This window comes from Hypomesus transpacificus, unplaced genomic scaffold (assembly GCF_021917145.1).
Source record: "Hypomesus transpacificus isolate Combined female unplaced genomic scaffold, fHypTra1 scaffold_48, whole genome shotgun sequence".
Taxonomy (NCBI): domain Eukaryota; kingdom Metazoa; phylum Chordata; class Actinopteri; order Osmeriformes; family Osmeridae; genus Hypomesus; species Hypomesus transpacificus.
The window spans coordinates 1304127-1330513 of NW_025813996.1; the positions used below are offsets into that span (position 1 = coordinate 1304127).

Here is a 26387-nt window from a genome sequence, read left to right on the forward strand (position 1 = left end):
AGGAGACCGTTCCAAATCAGTGTGCCAAATTTCAAAGTTTGCACCAATTGCTATGCATAATAATAATAATAATAAAACTAACAAAAACAATAGGTGCCACAGCAGCTTCTCTGCTGCTTGGCCCCTAAATATGCCAAATTTATCCTCCAAGAAAAACAGCAGATTGTCCAAGAATTAAAACGCGGAATGCAATTCCTGAAGAATAGGCCCTATGTTCACAAAACCTACAACTAAAACAATGTTTTTTACATCGTGACTGACGTTACATCGTAGTTACAACTGGCCCTTTGAGGGCAACCATAATGCTGATGTGGCCCTCGGTGAAAATGAGTTTTACACCCCTGATCTATAAGGTGAACATGTAAGGATTGGACAGGCAACACTGAATATATGATACAATACACAATTCAGCCTTTACTTAATTTAAATAAACATTGTATGCTTAGGCTATAAGGTAACCTAAATTTGACACTACCTTTTTGATTGGGCAGAAGACTAGGCACAGAAATGGAGGGCCGTGTGAACTTCATCTCTTCAAACAAGAGCTTCCTCACCTCAATTTGGAGACAAGCCCACTTAATTTCCAAGACCTCCTATTGGTATTTAGCATCCTGTGTCGCTGATTGCAGGGTCTTAACACCGGTGTAAAACTCAGATGCAGCATAGTTTGCACGTTCACCTTATTGTCTTTGCCTTCATGTAGCATCATACAATGTACATTGAAAAGTACTCAAATAAGTAGCCTACAATAAATGTAAAGTTTTCTATAGCGACAGAAAATATTTTTTTGTGTACCGTAATTCGTTAGATATTTTGGTTAACGTTTTAATTTTAAAGTCTTAAAGTTGCGTCAGAAGAATCACATTTCAGTACAATGGACAGCGTCTTGTTAAGTGCAACTTAAGAGACACGTACGATGGTTCTCCTTACGAGCATGTTCGGGAAACGCACGTAAGAAATAACGATGGATCGTTATTTTCATTGTAGAGAACCCTCGTAACAGCTACGATCCATCGTTAATGGGGAAACGCAGCCCAGGACAGAAGTACGAAATGCCATAATGGTTGTTTGGCTATAGATTTTTACTTTCAAAACATTCTTAAGCCCTATAATCTTATACTAATAATTATAAATTGGAGTATTAATGGAAAAAAAACGAAAAAGCTACTTGAGAAAGAAGCAGACAGAAGGGTTGCATTATGCATTTGAAAGGTTATACTGTCAAACTGACTAAAGAACGAAATAACAACGTGAGATAATGAAGATAGTGTGGCTCATTGGCTTGTTAATTCCCATGATGCAAGGCGGTAAACAGTGTTAAAATTTGCTGATAAGTTTGCCGTATGTTCGAAATACAAATGTAACTTCATGAATTTCGTTTTTTTTCGTCTGCTTAAAATGTAGTGTTTTGTTGCGTGGTAATTGTTGGAATGCTGCTTCAGCAGTCCAAGTATTGTTCTTTGAATCTTTAATCAACTATTTAGGTTGGTTGAGGGGCAGTTCTATGGGCGCATGTGAAGCCCTCTGTGACATGCTTGCGTGTAAAAAGGGCTATACAAATAAATTTGATTTGATTTGATCAACTTATTATTCTTCTATTTCTTCCGTGGCACCTTTCAGCGCCTTCAAATCTTCAGCTATTAAAACCGTTCAACTATCAAAAAATTCAGCAGTTTCATGCCATGGGTGCTATGACTTTTCAGCTTTGTACCTCATAGGCTTGAATTAATATAAATAAATATTCATAATATTTTTAACATGGGTTTCCAAAGGAGTTTTCTTTCAAATCCTTTCAAACTTTTTAAAACTTCTTCAGCTTCCAAATCCTTCTTCTTCCTCAATCTTTCAGCTAGAGCCACCATTTAAACTTTAAAATGTTGACAAAACCCTAAACTATTTTTATATTATTCAGCTTTTTGATATCCATTCAACTTTTTTCAATATCACTGATTATGTTTCATGACTTTTTCAAACCGTTTCTGAGATTTACATGGGTGTGTACGAGAAAGCCTAGAGTGCAAACTGAAACGCTTAGAGTGGAGGGGAGCTTCGGATGTAGTTGAAAAAGTATTTCTAGTTTGCCAGCATTGCCACAATTTTCGCTCTTCTTGCTTCGTTTTTGGATCAATAGATAGCTAATTTTGTGCTGGTCGTAAACAGTTGTCTGTGGAATCCAACAGACTTGCATATTTATTCAGAGCCCCACGAAAGCGAGACAAAGTCCAACTCTCGCCCCATAGAGTCCAATGCAAATCTTGTGACAAATTCGTCAGAAAAGGCAAAGACAACCAGATTTAGAAACTGCCGGTAGAGTCGTATTTCTGACCACACAGACATATAAAGGACATCTCTGGTTTCGGCAGAGTCTTGGGTCTCGGAAAATATCTTTATTTTTTGGATTGGACGTATAGTTTTGCGTCTAGGTTAACTTGTTTGAGGTGTGGATTCTAGCAAAATTTCTGGTATTCTCTTGCCTGACGTTTCGCGACGTTGTTGATTACGTAACTGTTGATCATCTGTCCATCATCGTATAAAGCCCGCCCTGGCAATTTCATTGGTCCGTCCCGATTCTGTTTTTTTGTAGTTGTCCCCAATGTGAGACCCTCCAGACCCAATTTCCTGAACAAATTTTTTGGGGGCGGGGAGAAGTTGGGCTGGCAGCCAGGCTAGGTATTCTCTGCCCTCAGCACATTAGCAGCCATAGCTGCACCATCACCATGGCAACCACACAAACACGCGCCAGTCTCTTACACTGGTGATTGGTATTAGCTGATTAGTGGAGACACAAGACAAGCTATTCAGTCAACTCGTCTCTTTAAAAGACTAAGAGCCCCACAACACAACTACTACCACTACCGATACTGCTATATCTTATGCCACACTACAACTACTAATTCTGCAGATGCTGCTAATATCTCTTTTACTAACTACTATGCTAATGCTAGGCTACTGTTTTGTTCTACTTGTCGTTCATTTTTGTAAGGCTACGTGATGGTCTAATTTTCGTGTTCATTCATTAAAACCATACATGTGTATTTGAGAACTGTGTAATTTTCATACAATAAATATGTTTTACTGTTATGTACTGGTCTACACTACACTTTGTAATGTTCTGCAAACAGTATAAGGGCGGTAGAATGCTTAAGTGTATGGAAGTATTAAATGACTGCTGATACAGAGTGGTAGCTTACACAACCACTCTGCTTATATAGCTGTCTCATTCCTTACATTTGTGATATGTATAGTGAATCGGGGTAATACTTGTGGGGACAGTGGGGGTGTGCTTGTGCAATATAAAAAGGCAGTGTACCATAACAGGGTTCAGGGGAATCGCTCTCTTACTCCGGTAGCATTCATACTCTATCGTCTTTTACTTTCTGCTCTTCTGATAATAATTCTAAACTGTACTACTCTTCTGCTAATGAACTATACTCTTCTGCTAATATAACCTACTTCTCTTCTGCTGCTGAACTATACTCTTATGCTAATATAACCTACTTCTCGTCTTCTAATGATAATTCTCTAATCGTCCTCTAATAATAACTATGTACTCTATTAATAACTGTTTGCGCTTCTGCCAATGTAGTGTTCGCCTCCTATTAAGACGACAAGCACTGGTTTCTTTCCCTCTTCTAAGGTTTAGAAGTGCGCCACAACTTTGAACCAGTTTGTGACGTCTGAAGCATTGAACGTCATCAATCACGTGGCATCGTCATTTCACACAAGCTCCAAACCACTTTTTCGAAACTGTGCGTATTGGTTTTGCGACACAAGCATCGATGCGTCAGTGCCATTCGTCCCATCCCTAGTAATTAGTTATGCGATTACTTAAACACGTCTACATTATTCTTTTTATTAATCGTTGTATGCTCCACGGACAAAACTTGCACCATCATCCTTCTGCAACAAAGTGTCGCCGTGTCTTCCTGTATGTTGTATGTTTCATTTAATCAACACATTGAATCCTAATAAGAAAGCCGAGTAAACGCACTCAATGATAGGCTACATTATTACTACTGATATTACTATCCCATCTAATTTAAGCTGTTAAAACTATAATATTCTTGTTACAACTAGCTAGCCTACTTGTTCTTCTGTTTAACAGTTCAACTTTCAGCTTGTCCCGCATTGTAGGCTATTTAAGCTCTTTGCTTTGTTAGATGATGCAGTTCAGCTTCCACACTGCCTCTTGAAATTCAACTTTTTCTTCGATTGCTTCACAACGTTCAAACTTATTCTCCCGCATTGTATTTGAGCACTTACCTTTGTGAGATGATGCAGTTCAGCTACCACACTGCCTCTTTAGAGTGAGTCACACATTTTTTTAATACATTTTAGCTTGCAGGTATTTTCTCATTTCTGTATTTTCAGCCATTTAGAAAAATTATTTCAGATTTCACCATTCCAACGCATTTTCAGCAGGAAATGCCTTTTCTAGTTGTCATTGTTGTGCTGGTTTACCATTGTAACCATGAGTTAAATGACTGTTACATTCAGCTGGATTCTTGCAACGTTTACACATACGCAGTGAATAGCTTCTTTCAGCTAAGAATGTGAAGTGAAATGTTGTGAGGGCCCCGTTCTCGCCAAGTAACTTAATATCTGAGGTGTTTGAGGGGCCCCTAAACATTTTAATACATTAGTAAGTAATAGTAAAATTAAATTGAGAAGTTTACTTCTTGAAGTACTTACATTAAATGAAAGTGCACTTGAAAGTAATTCAAAGTATACTTTGAGGCTCTTTAGGAAGTATACTTGATGAACTGAAAGTGCACTACACAAGCTACTTTGCAGTATTCAAAAGTAAACCTTGAAATACACTATAAGTGTACTTTGAAGTGTACTAAATGACCTAAAAAGTGGGCCAATTCAGTTAACTTAGTACAAAAAAAGTATATAAATAAGTACACTGCTAGTATACTTTAAGTAACATGATAATAGTATACTTTTTATACTAAGTATACTTACAAAATAAACTTGAAGTATTCTTCTTTTTTGTAAGGGGCGCACGTAACTCTGTCAGGCTAATGCATTTTTTACTTCTGTCGATCAATTTCTTATTTCTTGTTAGTTAGCCTACTGTATCCAATCAGCGACGAAGTGTAGTACCAACCCTATCCATTTTGAGTTAATGTAATGTTGTTTCCCATTTGGGGGAGTGTGTCTTTGTATAGGGGGGAAGTGAGCACGTCATCCTATTTGGGGGAAGTTGACTCGTATTTGGGGGTGTGATTTGCACTTCAAGGCCACCGTAAGCTACAGTCTCAACGTCTCAATTACAGCAGTGTAGACACTGTACAGTGCAAAATGAACAACATATCTTGCATAATATTATAAATGCAACACCTGTAGGTGCAGTCTCTTGCCAGATAGTATAACAACAGGATATTGAATATTGATATATGAATATGAATATGGATATTGAATCGCAAGACGACCCAATGTCGCAGAGCGAAGAGCCAGAGTCGGTACATACGGCTGGATTATGCCCAGCAAAGACGTGTCAGAGATTTGTGCCTGGTCCTTACAGTGATGCCTAAGTGACCTTAGGGGGAAGTTGGGTGTGAGCACTTGGGGAGCTTGAAGGTTAGACGGGCGGCTGCATTCTTGCCAATCTGCAGAGGGCCTTTGATACCGGTCAGTAGACCAATAAGGAGGTGGGAGAGGACTGTTGCCTGGATGAGCAGCTGAGTGTGGTACTCTGTCACAAAAGGAAGAGTCCTATTGATGTTGAATAGAGAATACTGGCAGGTCTGTATTATACAAGTCAATAAACGTGTATCGAGTCAAATTTGAATACAGATTTACATTTCTGTTGGTAAGATCATAAACATGTTAGTGTGTCTTCTATACACTTGAAAGCACCATAACCCTCCAATAATTTTACAAACCAAACTTAGACTATGGGGGGACCCACTGTGCTGGGTTCCAGGGGCAATGTCCCTGCACTCCTTTTCTGAACTATTGCACAAAGATATGCTTATGGACTATAATGCTGTGGTGCTTAAGCATGCCTTATAGTGTGACTGTAATGTGTGTGTCTGTGTGTGTGTATTGGAGAAACGTGGTAACCTGATAGAGACTTCACAAGTGTGTGGGTCTGCTTAACAGCACAGTGCACCCACACAGTGCCTGCCAGCTCTCTGAAGTCAGGCCACTAGGACATGATGTGAACAGGCTAAGCCTTTAAACATTTGATGTCAGAAGAAAAATCTAAATCTATCTGAAAGAGCATTACTTTGATGATTCCTACAAGAGGGAGTCAGTCTGTTAATCTATTACTGCCTTTGAGTCTATTGGGACTTTAGGGAGCCTCTCAAACTGTTAATCTGTATACAAGCACGTTGATTGCATGGTGAGATTACATCAAAGATAAAATATTACAGTGCGATTAATGGACACAGTTTATAATTGCAGGCTCGGGATGACGTTGTACTGCATTGTTTGTTTCATGTTGGGAGGGATCACAGGTGATTCAGGATAGTTATTCCTACACAAAGGGAATGTCAAGAGTATGTTACTTTTTTTCCTCTTTGGGAAAGCTCCTATTTATTATATTTATATTATATTATTATTATATTATCTTTTCATTATGATGAATGTACTCCTGACTGTAGACGCCTAGTAATGGGATGAGGTTACCCGTGGGCTGTAGGAAACACAATTAACACACATTGAGGGAAATGGCGCAATTTTTGGATTGAGTAGAAATCTGACTCTGCCAATGCTTCGTCAAAGACTCATGATTGTGTTCAAACCAAGTACATTAGAAGCCCCTATTCCACCTCCTGGTGGAAATGTTGCGGCTTTATACCTCCTTGTAGTTCTGTATAAAAAGTGGGATTACACGAATGGGAGGTGGTTGTTGTACATCATTAAGCCGTCAGTGGAGGTGGTCACGGAGCCAAATCAACATCTGTGTAAAAGGGAGAGCCGGCATGGTGGGACTACGCACACTAATTCAGACACTGACATCATGCCTCCGATGCATGAAAGCAATCTAAAATCCCACACAAGGCGGCATTATGCCAGCTTTATTTGGTTTAATTTAAACATGAAAAGCAAGTATAATGATGGTCTCTCTTTACGGCAATATTATTGGATCTCTGTGTAAAAGGGGCAAATGGTCAAATCAAATAAATTAAAGGGCTGTAAATCGCATTATTTCATATTATTAATCGCGATTAATCGCAATATTATTAAATCCATTTAATCTGTAAAAAATGTTACCCCATAAATGATCCCCAAAAAAAAAATCACCATGGTAACTCTTTTTGAGCATTTAAATACATCTCTTATTCTGCCTGTTTTGTAATATATTTGTCTAATATTTCTATACTAAAATAATATCGGTAGGCTATTATAAGTATTATAACTATGATGATTTTTCAGTTGGCTATTTTTTGGTGCCCCCTCAGGAGTTGGTACCCTGCGCACAGCACGTAGTGCGGGTTATGGGAGCGGCGGCACTGGCTACTAGACTACACAAACACTGTTTTTGACGTGATTTAACATAACATTTTGATCGAACGAGTTGCAATAAAGTACTCACATTAAGAAAAGTTAGGACTGCGTTCATAACGTGATATAACATTTTAGTTGACGTTGTCCAGGGCCCCTTAGATGTCATGTGTCCCTGGGCAAGTGCCCAGTTGCCCTAATGGTTAATCCGGCCCTGTGTGCACCCTAGTCTTTGTGAGGACTCATGTCACATACCAGAGCCTATTTCTTTAACACTTTCTCAAATCTCTGACATTGTATCTATGAACCATATAGGGCTTTTCTGTTTTGAACCTGCTGATGAACTGACAAATGAACCTGGGATGTGAAAGGTAAACACCTACGTTTTCACATAGGGGTCGGAGAAGCCGTTGGCGTCCATGGCGGCCAAGTGTGCACAGCGGACGATGCCAACCACCAGGCCAGACTTCTGGGAGCTGTACTTGAGAGAGATCATGATGCGGCCCCGCTCCTCCAGGGACTTATCGTCAGTCTTGTCAATCTGGAGGGAGGGACGGAGGAATTTATAGGTCAAAAAGCTTAATCAATGGATTTGAATAAGTGCCCCCTATCACAGAAAACGGGGTTCTTTGAACGTTAAAAATTACAATATCTGAGAGGAAAAGAAAATATGTTATACAACAACCAACACTAGCGGCCCATCTTATATACCATTAAAAGCAATACAGTGCATCCGGAAAGTATTCACAGTGCTTTACCTTTTGCTATGTTACAGCCTTCTTCCAAAATGGATTCAATACATTTTTTACCTCAGAATTCTACACACAATACCCCACAAAGACGAAGTGAAAAATGTTGGTTTCTTATTTTTTATAGATTGCAAAAATCAAGAACGGAAATATAACATGTACATAAGTATTCACAGACTTTTGCTCAATACTTTGTTGAAGCACTTTTAGCAGCAATGACAGCCTCAAGTCTTTTTGAGTATGATGCTACTTTATTGTACTTTATAGTACTTCTAATAAGGAATGGACCAAAGACCAAGGTATAAGGTTGACCGTTTACTTGGCATAACTTCAAGTCTGAACACTCTCGCATGTGCACTCATTACATAGCAAAACCTGCTCACTACATCTCCCCCTTTTAAACTGATACTTTCAGGATCTTTACAGAAAACTTAAATCATATGTTGCTAAAGCCTAATGCTGATTTTACCAACAAGGCAGGGGATAGCAGGCACCTTTAACATCTATAAACATGAGCATAGGTAAACTAGTTAAATGAACTTCATGTTTTTTTTATATCTCATATCTCGACACATATCTAGACATCCATTCCACATCTCATTTTCCTTGTCTTTTTCTCATATGAACACGGTACATAACCTAACTGAGAGGTAGGGTGGACTGCCTGATCCTCTCTGTTGTGGTATGGAGGTTTTTCTGCTCCGTGTATACTCACAACACTAAACAAATTCAGTCTGTCAGTCTCAGAGTGTGGATGGTTTCCAGACGGTGAAGGCACCACTCTCAAATGTGACCGGTTTCTTCGGAGACTGCCTGTTGAGGTTTGGATCACATATGAACGTGGTGTCCCTGCTGAGCCAGAGACGACTCCTGTGTGTGGTACATTCCGTATCCAAACTCTCTGACCTGGCTGGAGTGGTGGTGTCTCCCGTGCTCTGTGTCATCTGTTGTATCCTTCAGCCTGTTGCCTCTTAAGCTCTTGGTCTTTCAACTCGAAAGCTCTCAAGTCTGGCCATGCTGGTTTGAGAGTGCTTGGACAGACTGGAAGGGGTGTCTGGATGTTGCGGCCCATCAGGAGCTGCGCTGGTGATACTCCATGGGCAAGAGGAGTTGCTCTGTACCCCATAAGCACTTTGTGAGGGTCCTCACTCTTCTGCAACGGGGATTTCACAGTCTTTACTGCACGTTCAGCTTCCCCATTGCTTTGCGGGTAATGGGGGCAACTGGTTACATGTTTAAAGTTGTAATCTTTAGCAAAATCTAAGAACTCTGCGGCAGCAAACTGCGTTGTCTGTGACGAGTGTATCTGGCACCCCATGGCGGCTAAAGATGGCTTTTATGTTCTTAATCACAGCTGTTGCTGAAGTGCTTGTGAGATTGGCAACCTCAATGTAACGTGAGTAGTAATCAATAGGGCTGTCCCCACTCAGTCGACTAGTCGATTTTCTGGTCAATACGCTCTTGGTCGACTAAGATTTTTTTAGTCGAGCTGCCGTATGGCAGTGTGAGATCTGATTTCCGCTTGTGTCTTCATTGCTGAATTAACTAAATGTTCTACAGCAATTGTAGATTATGTTATTTAAGATAAATAAAGCAAAAGGTGTTACTATTTTCCCTTTCGTTAATCTGCGCTTTGTTTGGTTTTGGTATTTTGCACACGGCATGAGCACAATTGGCTGCCGAACTACAAACTCTGCCATAGCCTACTTTGTCAGTGTTATTAGTCAAAATGGCAAAGAAATCTGTGGTATGGCGGCATTTCATTAAAGTACATTTACATTTACAAAGTACCAGGTGACTCGAAAAACTTTGAATGCAAACTCTGCCAACAATGGTTTATTTTTCATAGTTCTACGTCAAATATAATGTAGCCTACCACCTGAAAAATGTAAGTTGGCCTAGCCCTTCTTCGCTCATGCTAGCGCGCTGGGTTGAAAAATGAATATGCCTATTATAAGAATCACATCCAAATCAAATGACATTATCTTCTCCGGCCAAGACAACAAAATCTTTCTCTGTTGCACCGTTCCCCACTCAGCTTCTAGGTAAGTTCGCATGCTGTAAGTTTTCAGGCAGTGATAAGCGCTCTGATTATTTGCATGTTAAACAAACAATATTTTTAATTTGTAGTACATTGTAAGAGATACTAAATACCATCGGCATTCGGTTACAACAGGACGGGTGATACAAGTCTTATTATTAGTAGGCTGTTAGCGGCTGAATCTGCAATGTCCAGCAGCCATTGAGTCAGATCGCGAAAATGTTTGTACGTGTTTTTAATTTTTTTAAGTGTTTCAAAGTTCGATTAGTCGACTTTCAGACCTTTTAGTCGAGTCTTGGTCAACCAAAAAAATCTTAATCGGGGATTGCCCTATAAAAAACAGACACATTGTAAACGCATCTTAATTGAATTTTTTGACATTGTTTAATATAAATAGCCTACTAATAATCAATACATTATCCAGTAGCCTAACTTTTTAAAATGTTTTTTTTTTTTTATGGTCGGGAAAATGTAGGATAGATGATGGATTTTAAGTTCGTTTTGCAATTGTACGCTACTGTTAACAATTATATAGCTATGATAATTATACTCTGATAATTTAGATTGAGATATAGGCCTATGCCTGAAATCACAAACTACCATAGCCATACATTTAAGGCTATAGTGTGTATCTAATCATTGTTCATCATTGTTTAATACAATAGGCTAAATGTTGTTGTTGCTAAATGTTGTTATTTAAGTAGATTTTCTATAAATGAGCCTACATATTGAACTGATGAGAATAAGAAAATGAGAATGTCCGTGGTAAATCATCGTTTTCCCGTTGGGTCAGTGTTACAGGAAAGTCTGGTTAAGCAAGAACACGGTTTAAGCCTGACCAGGCTAGTTTTGAAGCATAAGTTACCATAGTAACTGAGTTCGAACTGCGTTGAGCAAGCTTTATGAAATCGAATGAACTACAAAATGAGTCAGACTAACTGACAAGTCCGGCTTATTCGGTAAACTCTCTTTATGGAACGGTGGGGGCCCGTTCTCCGTACGTTGCTTATTACATCCGAGATCAAATGACACATCCAAGATGACATCATCTGGCAAATCATTATCTGGCTAATTGGGTTCTTCGAACACCCATGTTGTTTATAATTAGTATAGCTGGATTGAGTTATGCGTAGGTCTAAAAGGGAGTATGTATCGATAGTAGTAAACTTGATCAGCAACACTGCTATTGGCTGCTCACATAAGTCTATGGCAACTCACCATGGCCAAAAAGAGCGCCCCGTTTTTTCCGCAACAGAGCAACAGCTTGCTCGAAGGTTACTCCGAATTTGAAGATTTAATCAGAATGCCAGGGAACACCTCAAAGTCTGCAAAATCCAAGAAAGAGGGCTGGCAAAAAGTAGCAGACCAAATTAAATGTATAGTAGTGACCATGTTAGATGTTTTATCGCTTATTACAATAGGCTATGCCTATGTTTTTGTATTTTCGAACTTTGATTATCATCTTGAATGTCATACAATATGGTTTCAACAAATTCATGATATAAATGACGATCACGAAAAATACGATATGCTAGGCCAGGGGTTCTTAACCTTTTTGACCTTGAGGCCCAATTTTTATAGTACAAAGTGGCCCGGGGCCCATTAAATATTAACTATGTATAGGTTTCATTGACTTCACTCTTGGTTTGATTTGTATTCAATAATAAACCAAATCCACTTACTGTTTAACAAGCAAAAACCTTGTCAAATAACATTACATGATAAAATGGGATCATCACAAAGACTTTTATTAAACGTTTATGTAAACCTGCTTTACCCATACTGTATCAAGACACCGAACAGGCTGATAATTCATGGACCAAATCAAGCTGTGACAAGAAAACATTTCAAGGATCAAGTCAGGCTTTTTAATAATAATAAAAAAGACCAATAGTAGGATTTTACTTTAAATGAATAAAAAACACATTATTTATAAATCATTCAATCAATTAAAACGAGGTGATAAAATAAATGCATTCAAATAATATACATCTATAAATCTATAAACTGTAAATGAAATTGAAATAAAGTGCAAATTAAACTATAGCCTTAAAATCTGCAAAGCCATTTGAAAATTGCTTCTGCAGTCTCCATTTTTGCATGGCAGAACCAGAAGAATCTTTATATCTGTGACAAATGAGCAATGACACAAATAATAACAAAAATGAACAACAATAATACAACTCCCTTTTTATCTTCACCTCTTAATGAGACATTCGTTAGCGGTCACAGCTGCACCATCACCGTGGCAACCAAACAGACACGCACCATGAAAGCAGAATTGTGTAAACGTTTTGGAAACTGCCAAAAGAGTTGTATTTCTGACCGCACAGACACATTAAGGATGTCTATGGTTTCGGCAGAGTCTTGGGTCTCGGAAAATATCCTCATTTATTGGATTGGACGTACATTTTTGCATCTAGGTTAACTTGTTTGAGGTGTGGATTCTAGCTAAATTTCTGTTAGCGTGATGGCTCTCCATAACTTAAAACGGTTTGACTTTTTTTCCACCATCGACCAAATTGGCCAAACAAGGTATGTACATTGATCTTAAAGTGTACATAATCTGGCTAGATCGTTTTTATTTGAGCAACTTTCACAGAAATCTGCAAAAATCGAGGCTCAAGACTGTCATAGCTGACCGTCACGAACAGCCAAACCGGGGCTGGGGTAAGTGTTTGCTGCGGCTGGCGTTAATCCTACGAACAAACGCTTCGTAACTGGAAAGTTTTAACTTTTGATTGACAATATTGAACACAGATGTTAAGTAACTTGTCTTTACTATATCTTCTCCGTTTTCAATTTGAAGCAGTAAATCTAACACAGTAGGAATTCTCCCACGACAACCGCTCGCTCCGCTTTGACTAACAAATATGAAGTCCACCTACTGTCATCATGGCTGCCAATATAACGGCAAAACCAGGTCACTAGTGATGGGAAGTTCGGATCATTTTACTGATTCGGTTCTTTGAATCTCATTCAGTAAAATGAACAAACCTTCGTTCATTTCAACGGTCAGTATGATGACTTGAGCGAATATCATTCACGTCCTACTAAAACAGCTGCCACGCGAAAGGGAATGAGGAAACTGTTTCCTCTACCAAAAAATACAATGCGGGTCACGTGAAAAAAGGATCCAAAGACTTGTTGAAAAATCGGAAATGAACGAATCGTTCGTTTCCTCTAGCTACAGAGCCTATGCAGCATACCTGTCCACATTGGAGTACCAAAATCCGGGATTTTATTTTGGGGGGGGGGGGGGGCTTAATCTAATGGGATTTATTCATGTTTTCTTTTTATTTGTTTTTATTGTAACATTGTGCCATTTTCAGTTCAGTCTGTAACACGGTGGCTGCCTCCGTCCGTCCCATAGTTACAAAGCTCAAAATCGCCTGTTTGCCCTTGTGGGCCTCCGCATCGCGACTGTGCCGTTGTTATTTCATGTGCTGCAGAACATCATTTTTCCCACCGTGTGCGATATCGGCATGACACACTTTGCAGAAAGCGTGGGAATTGTCGATGCAGCTTGCTGATTAGACATTAAATTCCTCCGGCCATGTAGCCTACTATCAGGGACGGACTGGGAGTAAAAATAGGCCCTGGACTTTGATCCAGGCCGGCCCACCAGAACCAGTCCCATATACGCCACCACAGCGAGCGCCCTGCTAATGCATGCAACTTCTGTGCCTGATGTGATGCTAGTTATAGGGACTTCCACGCTTAATGCGACAGCGCATAGCGCACAAGCTACTTTTTTGTGGCTGATTTGAGCTAAAACGTTTTTGAGGCTTTATGTAAAACAAACAGCTGCCTTTTCAATTGGTAAAACATTGTCTAGTGAAGGTAATTACGTTTGATTTCTTGGCCTGGTTTTCCAACTTTATATTGTCTCTACTAGCTAGCTTTCGATCTGTCAGTGTCACTGTTGTGTGCATAGATGTTCATTTGGAATAGACCAACCGTCCTGGGGGAAAGGGGGGCCGGCCAACCATGTTGCTGGCCAACCGTGTCGCTCAATCTTCTGCCGAAATGTTATTAGTAGTAAAAGAAAATATAAGGCAAGCGAATTATAAGGCAACCAGAAGTGCTTTGGCCCATCGGGAATTCTCCAGGTGCTCTCGATGGCCAGTCCGCTACTGTGTAGCCTACTGTTAATTTGCAGCTATATATATTTTTTTGCCGTAGCACCAGTGATTCTGTATAAAAAATCAACCGTGTATTTTTCAAATAATCCCGCCTACCTGCGGAGATATCAACAGCGCAACTGGGTTGTGGGTTGCGGCACAGAATCTAGTTATTATAGACGGGCTCTGGTTGCGGTCACAAATGGGTTGAAAATTGTATGATAGCCTATGTATTATGTGAGTAAGATGCGTTTCATACAAGATCTGGCAACTGGACAACATTGAAATAATATATTGATGTGAATATTTATATAACGAGGTTTGGCCATAGCCTACAAATTACGGGAGTTTCACGGGAGAAATGACAAAACGGGAGGGGGGCGGGAGATAGGTGTGAAATACGGGAAACTCCCGGGGAAAACGGGAGTGTTGACAGGTATGCTATGCAGGTCACGTGAAAAATGATCCAAAGACTCGTAGAAAGACCGAGTTGGGAAATGAACAAATCGTTCGTTTCCTCAAGCAACCTTACAGAGCCTATGGAGGTCACGTGAAAAAAGATCCAAAGACTCGAACCCGAAGACCGAGTCGGGAAATGAAAAAATAATTTCTGTTTACTTGGACGAGCCTATGCAACAGTCTCGATGCGCGGCCACGAGAAAATGTACGTATCACTCTTTGAGAGGACTCGTTACTCCCGAGACCTTGTAAGGATTCGTTCAAAATGAACGAATCGTTCACGAAAGACACATCACTACAGGTCACATAGCTACGGTCTTTCTGTAATAACTATCGTTATTACCTAGCTACAAACAAATGCTTCGTAACTGAAGAGTATTTACTTTTTATTGGCGATATTGACAACAGAGGTTAAGGAACTTGTCTTTAATCAAAAGATGGTCTCCGTTTTCAATTTGAAGCAGTAGATATAGCTTACTGTAGAACGTCTCCCATTGCATCCTCCCTGTAGCTTCACGCCTTCGGTTATTATTCAAGCCTACGGTGTTAATACATACCACTTTGACACACTTGCAAGAAATGATCCGCCGGTTAGATGTAGCATGATCTTATTATTTACATATACAAAACTCACCAGGGACAACGACAACATCGGCAACCCTGCACTATGGATTATTATTTTGATGTCATCTTAAATTAAGTTTCTGAACAGGACTGGGTGTGCAGGCACACATGATTAGTTTCTCCTCCGTCTTGAACCTGAAACCTAGATTCTAGGTTAGAAATGTTGCCAATGACCAACGGTTGCTACGTTACAACAAACAAGGAACCAATCCGATTGGCCAACCCTCTTCACTGTTCCACTGTCCTTCCACAAGTACTTTCCAGCTCTGAAAAGAGTTCCAGCAATGACATTTCTGCTAATTTTTCCCTTTTATCAACTTATTTCGAATCTTTAGGTGGCTTCATTTTATAAGGATTGAAAAAGAATCCAAAATATGAACATAATTAATCTCCCATCTCCTTCTTTAAACCTTCAACTTTTTCTGCTAGGACTTTTTTCAGCCATTTAATCAATTCTGCCTTTTTTCCAGCAAGTTCAAGTCATTACAGTGTTGTTCTTTTACCTTCAAATTCGTTCAAGCCAGACTTCAACAACTGGTTTTCTGCTAAATGTTCACATTTTCCTGCAGCTCATCTTTCTGAATTTTTCCCCCCTTTTTGTTTTGCATTTTTCTACTTCTTTTCTTCTTTTTTCTTCTGTTTTCTGCCTTCATCTTGCTCCAGGTCCTTTCTAAAATACCTTTCATAGCAGTACCAACTGCCAATACTTTTGCTTTTTGCTTTTTTCTGTACTTTCCTGCCTTCATCTGGCTGCAGGTCCTGTCTAACATACATTTGAAAAACTCCAGCAAATAATTTTCTGCTAAATGTTCTGATTTTTATGCATTGTTTCTCTTCTTTCAGATTTTTTTCACTTTTTGTTTTGCTTTTTTCTTTCTTATATTTCAGGCCTTTGAAACCTGAGCAAATGATTTTCAACTACATTTTCAAATTCTTCTGAATGATTTCTCTTTTTGCATTTGTCCTCTCTTTTCTGTAGTTTTATGCCTTTGTCCAGCTCCAGCCCCTTTAAAAATTACCTTTCGGGGGTTTTGAAGCTTCAGCTTAAAACTTTCTACAAAATGTTCTCTATTTTCAGCTTTTTCAGCATGGTCAGCTATCCCCATTCAGGTTTTCAACATTCTCAATGCTGGTTCGCAGGAACAGCCTTTTCTAGTTATTATTATTTTTGCCACCCTACAGATCAGTCAATATTTGGACTACATAGACAACCCCTGCATCAAAAGATTTGTCTGGGTCTCGATTGCGTTGCTTATATTTTAATTTAAAGTTTTTGTAGCAAAAAGTGCCTTATGTCAACGAAGGGTACTCAGTTCTAGCCTACGTCACAACGTCGACAGCACACGTTAACAACGTCACATGGATAGAACGTGCATTGATGTGCTGTTGCACGGCAAGTATCGTGCTGTGTTGTACTAGCAGCACATGTACATTTAAGCAAATCAAAACTTGCATGTACAATAAGTAATGTCACAATAAATAATGTATTTTAACTCAGCTTGTGTGGTGCGTCGCTTTCTTCAATGCCACAGCCTAAACTTTATGTCAAAAGAAACATTCTAATTTCTGGCGCTTCCAAACAATCCCCACAGTGACGTTTGGCTAGCAACAGCAGCTAGCTTGCTCGTAGCCAACTTCTATTGAATTAATATCAAATTTATTTATGTTTTTGGGGGCATATTTTTAGTTAGCAGACGTTACTGTTTGAATCACGATTCCATCTGAAATACTGTCGGTGACAACGTTGTTACAGAAGCTTTTTTCAAAGGGGGTTCTTAATTAATTATGCCATTTGAGTAGGCTAAATGCTTGAAAATATCGCTCTGAGGGAAAAACTTAAGGGGGCGGCCCCACCTGCAACCGACGCAAGCAAGCACGCCCTACAATTTCCCCAGAAATTGTACCCTCTCTATTTATTCTTGCACCTTCCGCAACAGGGTTGTCGTAAAAACAGACAAGGCATGTCTGTGACAAACTTCCTGTATCACCTCTGCTTATAAAGTCGAAATCAAATCTTGTTTACATAAAATAAGCCTGCCCCCGAGCAGGTTTAAGCTAAAGGACTTGTTGCTATAACAGCAAGTCCAGAATGAGCTTTGAAGAACCGAACAATCCAAGATAATGACAAATCGTCAACAATCAAATCCAGCTAACTGAGTTAGCGACGTACGGAGAACGGGCCCCTGGCCTCGGCTGTCAACAAGTTTGTTTTTATTGGGAGGGAACCCAGCTAATTCCACTTTGCACTGCCCCTAGTGGTCTGGAGAACTTCTTGTTGTGAGTAACTTGAAATGCAAAATTACCACAAATACAAAAAGGATGCATACATGTGGGGAAATGGTGCTTCTGGTGCTCTTCGGTCAGGTGCACATAGTACAACAGGTAACAACAGGTAACAGGGAAACTCACAGGCAGCTGTTTCTCTAGGCAGTTATAGAAGTTCTTGGTCTGGTTGGGCTTGAGTTTCTTAAGGGGGATACGTGTCTCACCGATGAACTCATTATGGCGGAACTTGTCCTCATCACATACTGAAATCCTGAAAGAAACAAAACATGAAGCAAATTAAAGTTTGAGTCAAGGTTTTGGCGGAAGAATACAAGAAGCATTCACCCATTTACCAATTTACTCATTTAAATAAATCAAAATACATTAATTGTATTTATCAATACACAAAACTGCCACAATAAATAAGATGGACAGAGTGACAAGAAGAGAAGACCTTAACTTAGTTACATAGGGAGTAACTTGGTCAAGCTTATCTAAATGGACTGTGGGTCCTGTTTCTAAGACAACTTTATTCTTAGTTGGTGAGGAAGTATGATGGACTAAATAAGAGGATATGAATATAAGTGTAAAACTTTACAGCCCAAGAACAATCATTTTTGTTTCTCAGTCCTGGTTGCCAGATTTGCACAGTCCAAACAAACCACCCACGATCAGACACTAACCGTAGCCCACTATTTCTAAAATACAACAATAAGCAAGATTGTATCGTGGGTGTAATAAAAGAACTGTAGTTTTCAATGCACTTCATTGAACTACAGTGGCATGTGTCACATTTTTACTGTATGTTTATTGTACTGCAAAAAGCTACATGCACAGAACACCATGGTTTTTCTACTGATATAACACCTACAAGACTAGCATGTCATTGAGATTAAAAGGACAATTTAATGTTTCCTATGATTACAATGCTCAAGCAGAGGTTTAATATTCCAAAGAACTACTGTAGTGTATATGTGATTCTTTGTGAAATACGCTTATGTGGATATACTAATCCAATATTATTATTATTTTATTTTTTTGCACTCAGTTCACATTGAGCTTACGTGCTGCGAAATATGTTATTTTTATGTATGTGTAATTGTCAAAGAAGAGGTGGTCAAAAGATAATTACACAGTGCTTCTGGAAGAAAATTGAATCCTAAAAAGCAGCATAATGGAATTTCAAATGCCAGTGAAACACACAAAAACTGATTCCTTGAACTATAGATAGTGCACAGTGCACTCTCTGTATTTCTCCCATCCATGACTGGCGTCCTTCCAGGACAGTCAGGAAGAGTGGGCAGCCTTCATTTACGGCGCCTGGGGGCCAGGACCAAGCACTCACCCATGTCTTGGCCAGGGACACGGGCAGTGTTAACCATTGTGCCACCGAGTAGCCTTCATTTGTCTGCTGTTTCCTACATTATACATTGCATGTTATGTATTATCAAAATGTACTAAATTGGTTCTCTGATAAATTGTCGGACCACCACAAACATCTAAACATTTAGTTCATAACAGAAGTCATTACATGCACAATAGTTGAGTCAGTTGTCATTTGCAATATGCAGGCAGTTGACATCAGTAAACACATGTAACAAAATTCACTGATCTATACTGAAAGTATATCCACTTTATATTGTCGTTCTGTTAGCTAGCCAGCCCCTTTGAAAGCAGCTGATTATCGATTGTAAAAGCGAATTAGCTACTAAATAACAAAATATTGACTCCCTCCTTGAGTCACCACCTTACCGCGGTGGAGGGGTTTGCGTGTCCTAGTGATCCTGGAAGCTATGTTGTCGGGGGCTTCATGCCCCTGGTAGGGTCACCCAAGGCAAACAGGTTCCAGGTGAAAGACCAGACAAAGCGTGGCTCAAAAAACCAACCATGAAGAAATACAACAATGGTTCTCAGTTGCCCCTGCCCGGAAGCGGGTCACCGGGGCCCCCCCCTGGAGCCAGGCCCGGGGGTGGGGCTCGATGGCGAGCGCCTGGTGGCCGGGCCTTTTCCCATGGGGCCCGGTCGGGCACAGCCCGAAGAGACAACGTGGGACCCTCTTCCAGTGGGCTCACCATCCGCAGGAGGGGTCATGGGGGTCGGGTGCAGTGTGAGACGGGCGGCGGCCGAAGGCGGGGGCCTTGGCGGTCCGATCCTCGGCTGCAAAAGCTAGCTTTAGGGACGTGGAACGTCACCTCGCTGGCGGGAAAGGAGCCTGAGCTGGTGCGCGAGGTAGAGAGTTTCCGGCTAGATATAGTCGGCCTCGCCTCGACGCACAGCGTGGGCTCCGGAACCAGTCTCCTTGAGAGGGGCTGGACTCTCTTCCACTCTGGAGTTGGCCTTGGTGAGAGGCGTCGAGCTGGGGTGGGAATACTGGTTTCCCCTCGGTTCGGCGCCTGTACATTGGGGTTCACCCCGGTGGACGAGAGGGTAGCCTCCCTCCGCCTTCGGGTGGGGGGACGGGTCCTCACTGTCGTTTGTGCTTATGCACCAAACGGCAGCTCAGAGTACCCACCCTTTTTGGAGTCTCTGGGGGGGGTGCTGGAAAGCGCTCCTCCTGGGGATTCCCTCGTCCTCCTGGGGGACTTCAATGCTCATGTGGGCAATGACAGTGAGACCTGGAGGGGCGTGATTGGGAGGAACGGCCCCCCCGATCTGAACCCGAGTGGTGTTTTGTTGTTGGACTTCTGTGCTAGACACGGTTTGTCCATAACGAACACCATGTTCAAGCATAAGGGTGTCCATATGTGCACCTGGCACCAGGACACCCGAGGTCTCAGTTCGATGATCGACTTTGTAGTCGTGTCATCGGACTTGGGGCCGCATGTCTTGGACACTCGGGTGAGGAGAGGGGCGGAGCTGTCAACTGATCACCACCTGGTGGTGAGTTGGCTTCGATGGTGGGGGAGGACGCCGGTCAGGCCTGGCAGGCCCAAACGTAATGTGAGGGTCTGCTGGGAACGTCTGGCGGAACCCTCTGTCAGAAGGAGCTTCAACTCCCACCTCCGGGAGAGCTTCGATCATGTCTCGGGGGGGGCCGGGGACATTGAGTCCGAATGGGCCATGTTCCGGGCCTCCATTGTTGAAGCGGCTGACCGGAGCTGCGGCCGCAGGGCGGTCGGTGCATGTCGCGGCGGTAACCCTCGGACCCGGTGGTGGACTCCGGAGGTGAGGGATGCCGTCAAGCTGAAGAAGGAGGCCTATCGGACTTTATTGGCTGGTAGGACTCCAGAGGCAGCTGATGTGTACCGGCAGGCCAAGCGGAACGCGGCTTTGGCGGTCGCGGAGGCAAAAACCCGGGCATGGGAGGAGTTCGGCGAGGCCATGGAGAATGACTTCCGAACGGCTTCAAAAAGGTTCTGGACCACCATCCGGCGGCTCAGGAGGGGGAAGCAGTGCTCTGTCAACACTGTATACGGTGGGGATGGTGCGCTGCTGACCTCGACGGGGGACGTCCTGGATCGGTGGAAGGAATACTTCGAAGACCTCCTTAATTCCACCAACACGCTTTCCGACGTGGAGGCAGAGTCTGGGGACATCGGGGGGGGGCCCTTCTATCTCTGGGGCTGAGGTCGCCGAGGTGGTTGAAAAGCTCCGCGGTGGCAGGGCCCCTGGGGTGGATGAGGTCCGCCCGGAGTTCCTTAAGGCTCTGGATGTTGTAGGGCTGTCTTGGTTGACACGACTCTGCAACATCGCGTGGACATCGGGGACAGTGCCTCTGGACTGGCAGACCGGGGTGGTGGTTCCCCTCTTTAAAAAGGGGGACCGGAGGGTGTGTCCAACTTTAGGAGGATCACACTCCTCAGCCTCCCTGGGAAAGTCTATTCAGGGGTCCTGGAGAGGAGGGTCCGTCGGATTGTCGAACCTCGGATTCAGGAGGAGCAATGTGGTTTTCGTCCTGGCCGTGGAACAGTGGACCAGCTTTATACCCTCCGCGGAGTCCTGGAGGGTACATGGGAGTTCGCCCAACCAGTCTACACATGTTTTGTGGATTTGGAAAAGGCGTTCGACCGTGTCCCTCGGGGGCTCATGTGGGGGGTGCTCCGAGAGTACGGGGTACCGGATTTCCTGATCGGGGCTGTCCGGTCCCTGTACGACCGGTGCCAGAGTTTGGTCCGCATTGCCGGTAGTAAGTCGAACTTGTTTCCGGTGAGGGTTGGACTCCGCCAGGGCTGCCCTATGTCACCGATTCTGTTCATTACCTATATGGACAGAATTTCTAGGCGCAGCCAGGGTGTTGAGGGGGTCCGGTTTGGTGACCTCAGGATCGGGTCGCTGCTTTTTGCGGATGATGTGGTCCTGTTGGCTTCATCGGGCCGTGACCTTCAGCTCTCACTGGAGCGGTTCGCAACCGAATGTGAAGCGGCTGGGATGCGAATCAGCACCTCCAAATCTGAGGCCATGGTAATCGACCGGAAAAGGGTGGAGTGCCATCTCCGGGTCGGGGAGGAGATCCTGAACCAAGCGGAGGAGTTCAAGTATCTCGGGGTCTTGTTCACGAGTGAGGGAAGAATGGAGCGCGAGGTCGACAGGCGGATCGGTGCGGCGTCCGCAGTGATGCGGGCTCTGCATCGGTCCGTCGTGGTGAAGAAGGAGCTGAGTCGAAAGGCGAAGCTCTCTATTTACCAGTCGATCTACGTTCCTACCCTCACCTATGGTCACGAACTATGGGTAGTGACCGAAAGAACGAGATCGCGAATACAAGCGGCCGAAATGAGCTTTCTCCGTAGGGTGTCCGGGCTCTCCCTTAGAGATAGGGTGAGAAGCTCGGTCATCCGGGAGGGTCTCAGAGTAGAACCGCTGCTCCTCCGCGTCGAGAGGAGCCAGCTGAGGTGGCTCGGGCATCTGATTAGGATGCCTCCTGGACGCCTCCCTGGTGAGGTGTTCCGGGCACGTCCCACTGGGAAGAGGCCCCGGGGAAGACCCAGGACACGCTGGAGGGACTATGTCTCTCAGCTGGCCTGGGAACGCCTTGGGGTCCCCCAGGAAGAGCTGGCGGAAGTGGCCGGGGGGAGGGAAGTCTGGGCCTCCCTGCTTAGGTCGCTGCCCCCGCGACCCGATCCCCGGACAAGCGGCAGATGACGACGACGATAACAAAATAGAATTTCCCTATTTTCCTTAATGCGCTTAATTAGTTTTATTTAATTGCGAATGCCTTTCTTAATCACATTAGTTCAGTGTGATAGCCTACTGCAGTGGTTTTAAAACTTTTTTTTCGGCAACCCACATTTTCAAAATGACAAACCATCGCGACTCAAATGATATGAAAAAGGGTGTTTGCAAATATACAATTTCCCTATCGTTATTATTGGTGGCCAAGCCGCGCAGCGGCGAAGCCACTTAAGTGTTTCTACCTTTATAGGATTCCTCCGTCAGGAGGAAACCTATTGTTATTAGGGTTCCTCCGGTAGGAGGGAACCTATTGTTATTGGTGGTATTATTATTAGGATTACTCCGTCAGGAGAGAACCTATTGTTAGGGGCCAAGCAGCGAAGCTGCGAGGCACCTATTGTTATTGTTAGTATTATTAGGGGCCAAGCAGCAAAGCTGCGAGGCACCTATTGTTATTGTTATTATTATTATTATTATTATTCTTCTTAAGACTGGGTGTCTATGGCAGGCCCTAGAAGCGCTTGGTCGAAAGCTTGGTCGAACCAGAGATGATCTTCAGACCAAGCCTCACAAAAGCTATCAAAAATAATTTTGATCCTCACAACCGTTTGTCCGGTACAGCCAATCAAATTCATCAGAAAAGCCGCCAAACAGGATGTGAACTCATGTCTCAGCAAATCTTTGAGATATCAACACGAAACTTGGTATATCGATGGAAGACACTACAACATGTTACCGTGTGCAAAGGCAACTTCATATCTCCAAAAATGATTGATATAAAGCAAATTGAACTTATCGCTAACGCTAAAATAATGCTTTACACATCAGCCAGTCAAAAACTGATACTCTGATTCAATCACAAGTTCATATGAAGACTCTTGAGAATGTTTATAACACAAATCTGTGAAAAAGTTGACTGTAAGATCAAAGGTCGATTTTTGGTGAATATTTGAAACATGCTTGCTTGGCTAATTTCTAGCCAAATTTCCAATGAATGTCTCCCCTCCTCCTGCCCGCGCGTGCTCCACATCCTCACACACTCAGCCTTAACTTACACACGCGCGGGCTTGGCAAGACGCACACGCAACATTTCAGGAGAGTGTGGGCTGACCAAGCCCCCACTCATTCCTTAGTCTCTAGCAAAGGCCTTGTGGATCTTGTAATCTTGGATCTCTTAACAAAAGCTGATCTTTTTGGTATTGCATTTCCGATTTTGTATGCAATGGTAAAAAGTTATACAAATCCTGAAACATTGATATATATATATATGTATTTATATATATATATAAATCTTTATTTCAGACGCCAAGTTACACATAAAATAACAGACATAGAGCTATAAAAAAGAGAGTGAAACAAAAACATAAAACATAGATAATACAGTGCATAAAAATTATGAAGACTTTTGTGCCAATGTAGTCTTAAGTTCCAAGTAATCGATAGCAGCTCTTTAGAGGGTTGACCAGAGCCTCTACTATTCAGTTCTCAGACTTGTCCAGTCGACACATGAAACCATACATCAGTTGTCTCAGGAGTGCCTTACAGGTTGGTACGTGCTTAGACAGAAACAACTGACCAGCACTATGCCACCTAGGCACATTAAGTAGCAATCTAAAAGCATCATTGAAACCATACATCAGTTGTCTCAGGATTGCCTTACAGGTTGGTACGTGCTTAGACACAAACAACTGACTAGCACTATGCCACCTTGGCACATTAAGTAGCAATCTAAAAGCATCATTGTAGGCTACCTTCAGTATCTGTATACTCCTTTTCCTGTACATAGACCACAAATGAGCAGTGTACAATGGTGTTATGTAAGTTCTAAACAGGGAACATTTAACTGAATCTGAGCACATAGAAAACGTCCTTAATAACATACTGGCCTGAGAATATATTTGACAGCGCTGTTGATACATATCGTTGTCATCTGTCCAATCATCAGAAATAACATGGCCCAGATATTTTATTTCCTCACAAACACCAAGGGGACTGCCAGATAAATAAAAGGTAGGGAAGGTTAATTTCCTGTCCTGATTACTTCTGACTATCATTATGTGGCTTTTCTTTGCATTATATTTTATATCATGATCTAAGCCATACTGAGAGCACACCCATAGCATCTGTTGCAACAGGCTGAGTGGAACCAGATCATCTGCGTACATCAGATGATTGACAATAGATTCACCAACAAGACAGCCTGTATTTGTCTTATTCAGCTGGCTTGATAAGTCGTCCATATCCATATTAAACAAAAAGGGAAATCAAATTCCTCCTTGTCGAACTCCGTTACCAACATGGAAAGGAGCTGATACAACATTGTCCCATTTAACATGAAAAGTTTGATTGGCATACCAGAACACCAAAATCCTCACAAGAGGTTTAGGGACACCTCTCGCTATTAGCTTCATAAACAGTTTTTCATGACAAATTCGATCGAAAGCTTTGTAAGCATCAATAAAGCATAAAATACAGATGAATTAAGACTTGTGTACCTGAGACAATCTCCTTCAGAGCATAGATACAGAGATCAGTACCATGTTTTCTTTTAAAACCAGACTGATTGTCTGCAGTCAGAATATACATTTCCAATTTCAATCAAATAATTCTCTCAAACACTTTAGACAAGATACTGGCCAATGCAATGGGTCGATAGTTGTCTTAGATGTTCAGTTTACCAGCCTTATCTTTAACAACAGGCACTAACAGTACTGACATAATAGAGTTCGGTAGAACACCAGGAACCATAATTCCAGTGAGACACATGGCTAGAAATGGACTGAGTCTATAACTGGCATTTTTTAGATGCTCTGCAGAAATGCAATCCATACCACAAGCTTTGTTGTTGTCTAGCATGTAGATGGCATCATAAATATCTACTGATCTAACTATCAAGTCTGCAGAGATACCTTTATATTCATTATCAATTCTCACTGTGTTACTTTTAACACAATTAAATAGTTTACTGTAGTGCTCATGCCATAGATCAGCAATCTTCTCTGGACAACTAACCCCTTTGATATCAGAAGGGAGGGGAGTTCTGTTATTATTTATGATCTTGACCTCCTTCCAGAAGTCAGTAAGATTGTTATTCTGCATCTTTCTGGCCAGCGAGTCTGCTCTCATTGTGTTTTCATTTCTCTTAATGAAACGAGTGCATATTTAAATCTAGCATTTGTGAGGTTTTTGTTATCAAGCAGCACTCCCTGTCTGGGTCTGCCTGCCTCTGACCAGACTCTAAAGGCTTCTCTAGCAGCAGCATGTTGCTCAGACACAAACTCATTCCAGACAGGCGGTGCGTTAGGGACCTTACTCTTGTGATTAATAAAAGGTTCACTGGAAGCATAAAGACATTTGACAATATCATCATACATGGCACAGAGCTTTTCAGCATGATGTTTATCCTTGCAGTTCATATCCGAGCACATTAGGGCATCCCTAGAAAATGCAACATCACTATGTAAGCTGTCAGTTAATAGAGAATATCTGTGCATAACCTCTTTGGTCAATTTTGACCAGTCCAGTTTTCTTGGGGGGCCAGCAACAAGGGTACAC

At 42.1% G+C, this 26387-nt stretch overlaps 1 protein-coding gene across 1 annotated transcript in view; it reads right to left on the reverse strand.

Annotated features, from left to right (window-relative positions):
• Positions 1-26387, reverse strand: part of doc2b (double C2-like domains, beta) — a 298538-nt gene that overhangs the window by 20575 nt on the left and 251576 nt on the right. The window contains exons 5-6 of the mRNA XM_047017138.1: positions 17868-17994; positions 7845-8002 (exon numbers count right to left, since the gene is read on the reverse strand). Coding sequence (XP_046873094.1) covers positions 7845-8002; positions 17868-17994 — 285 coding nt within the window. The remainder of the gene's footprint in view (positions 1-7844; positions 8003-17867; positions 17995-26387) is intronic.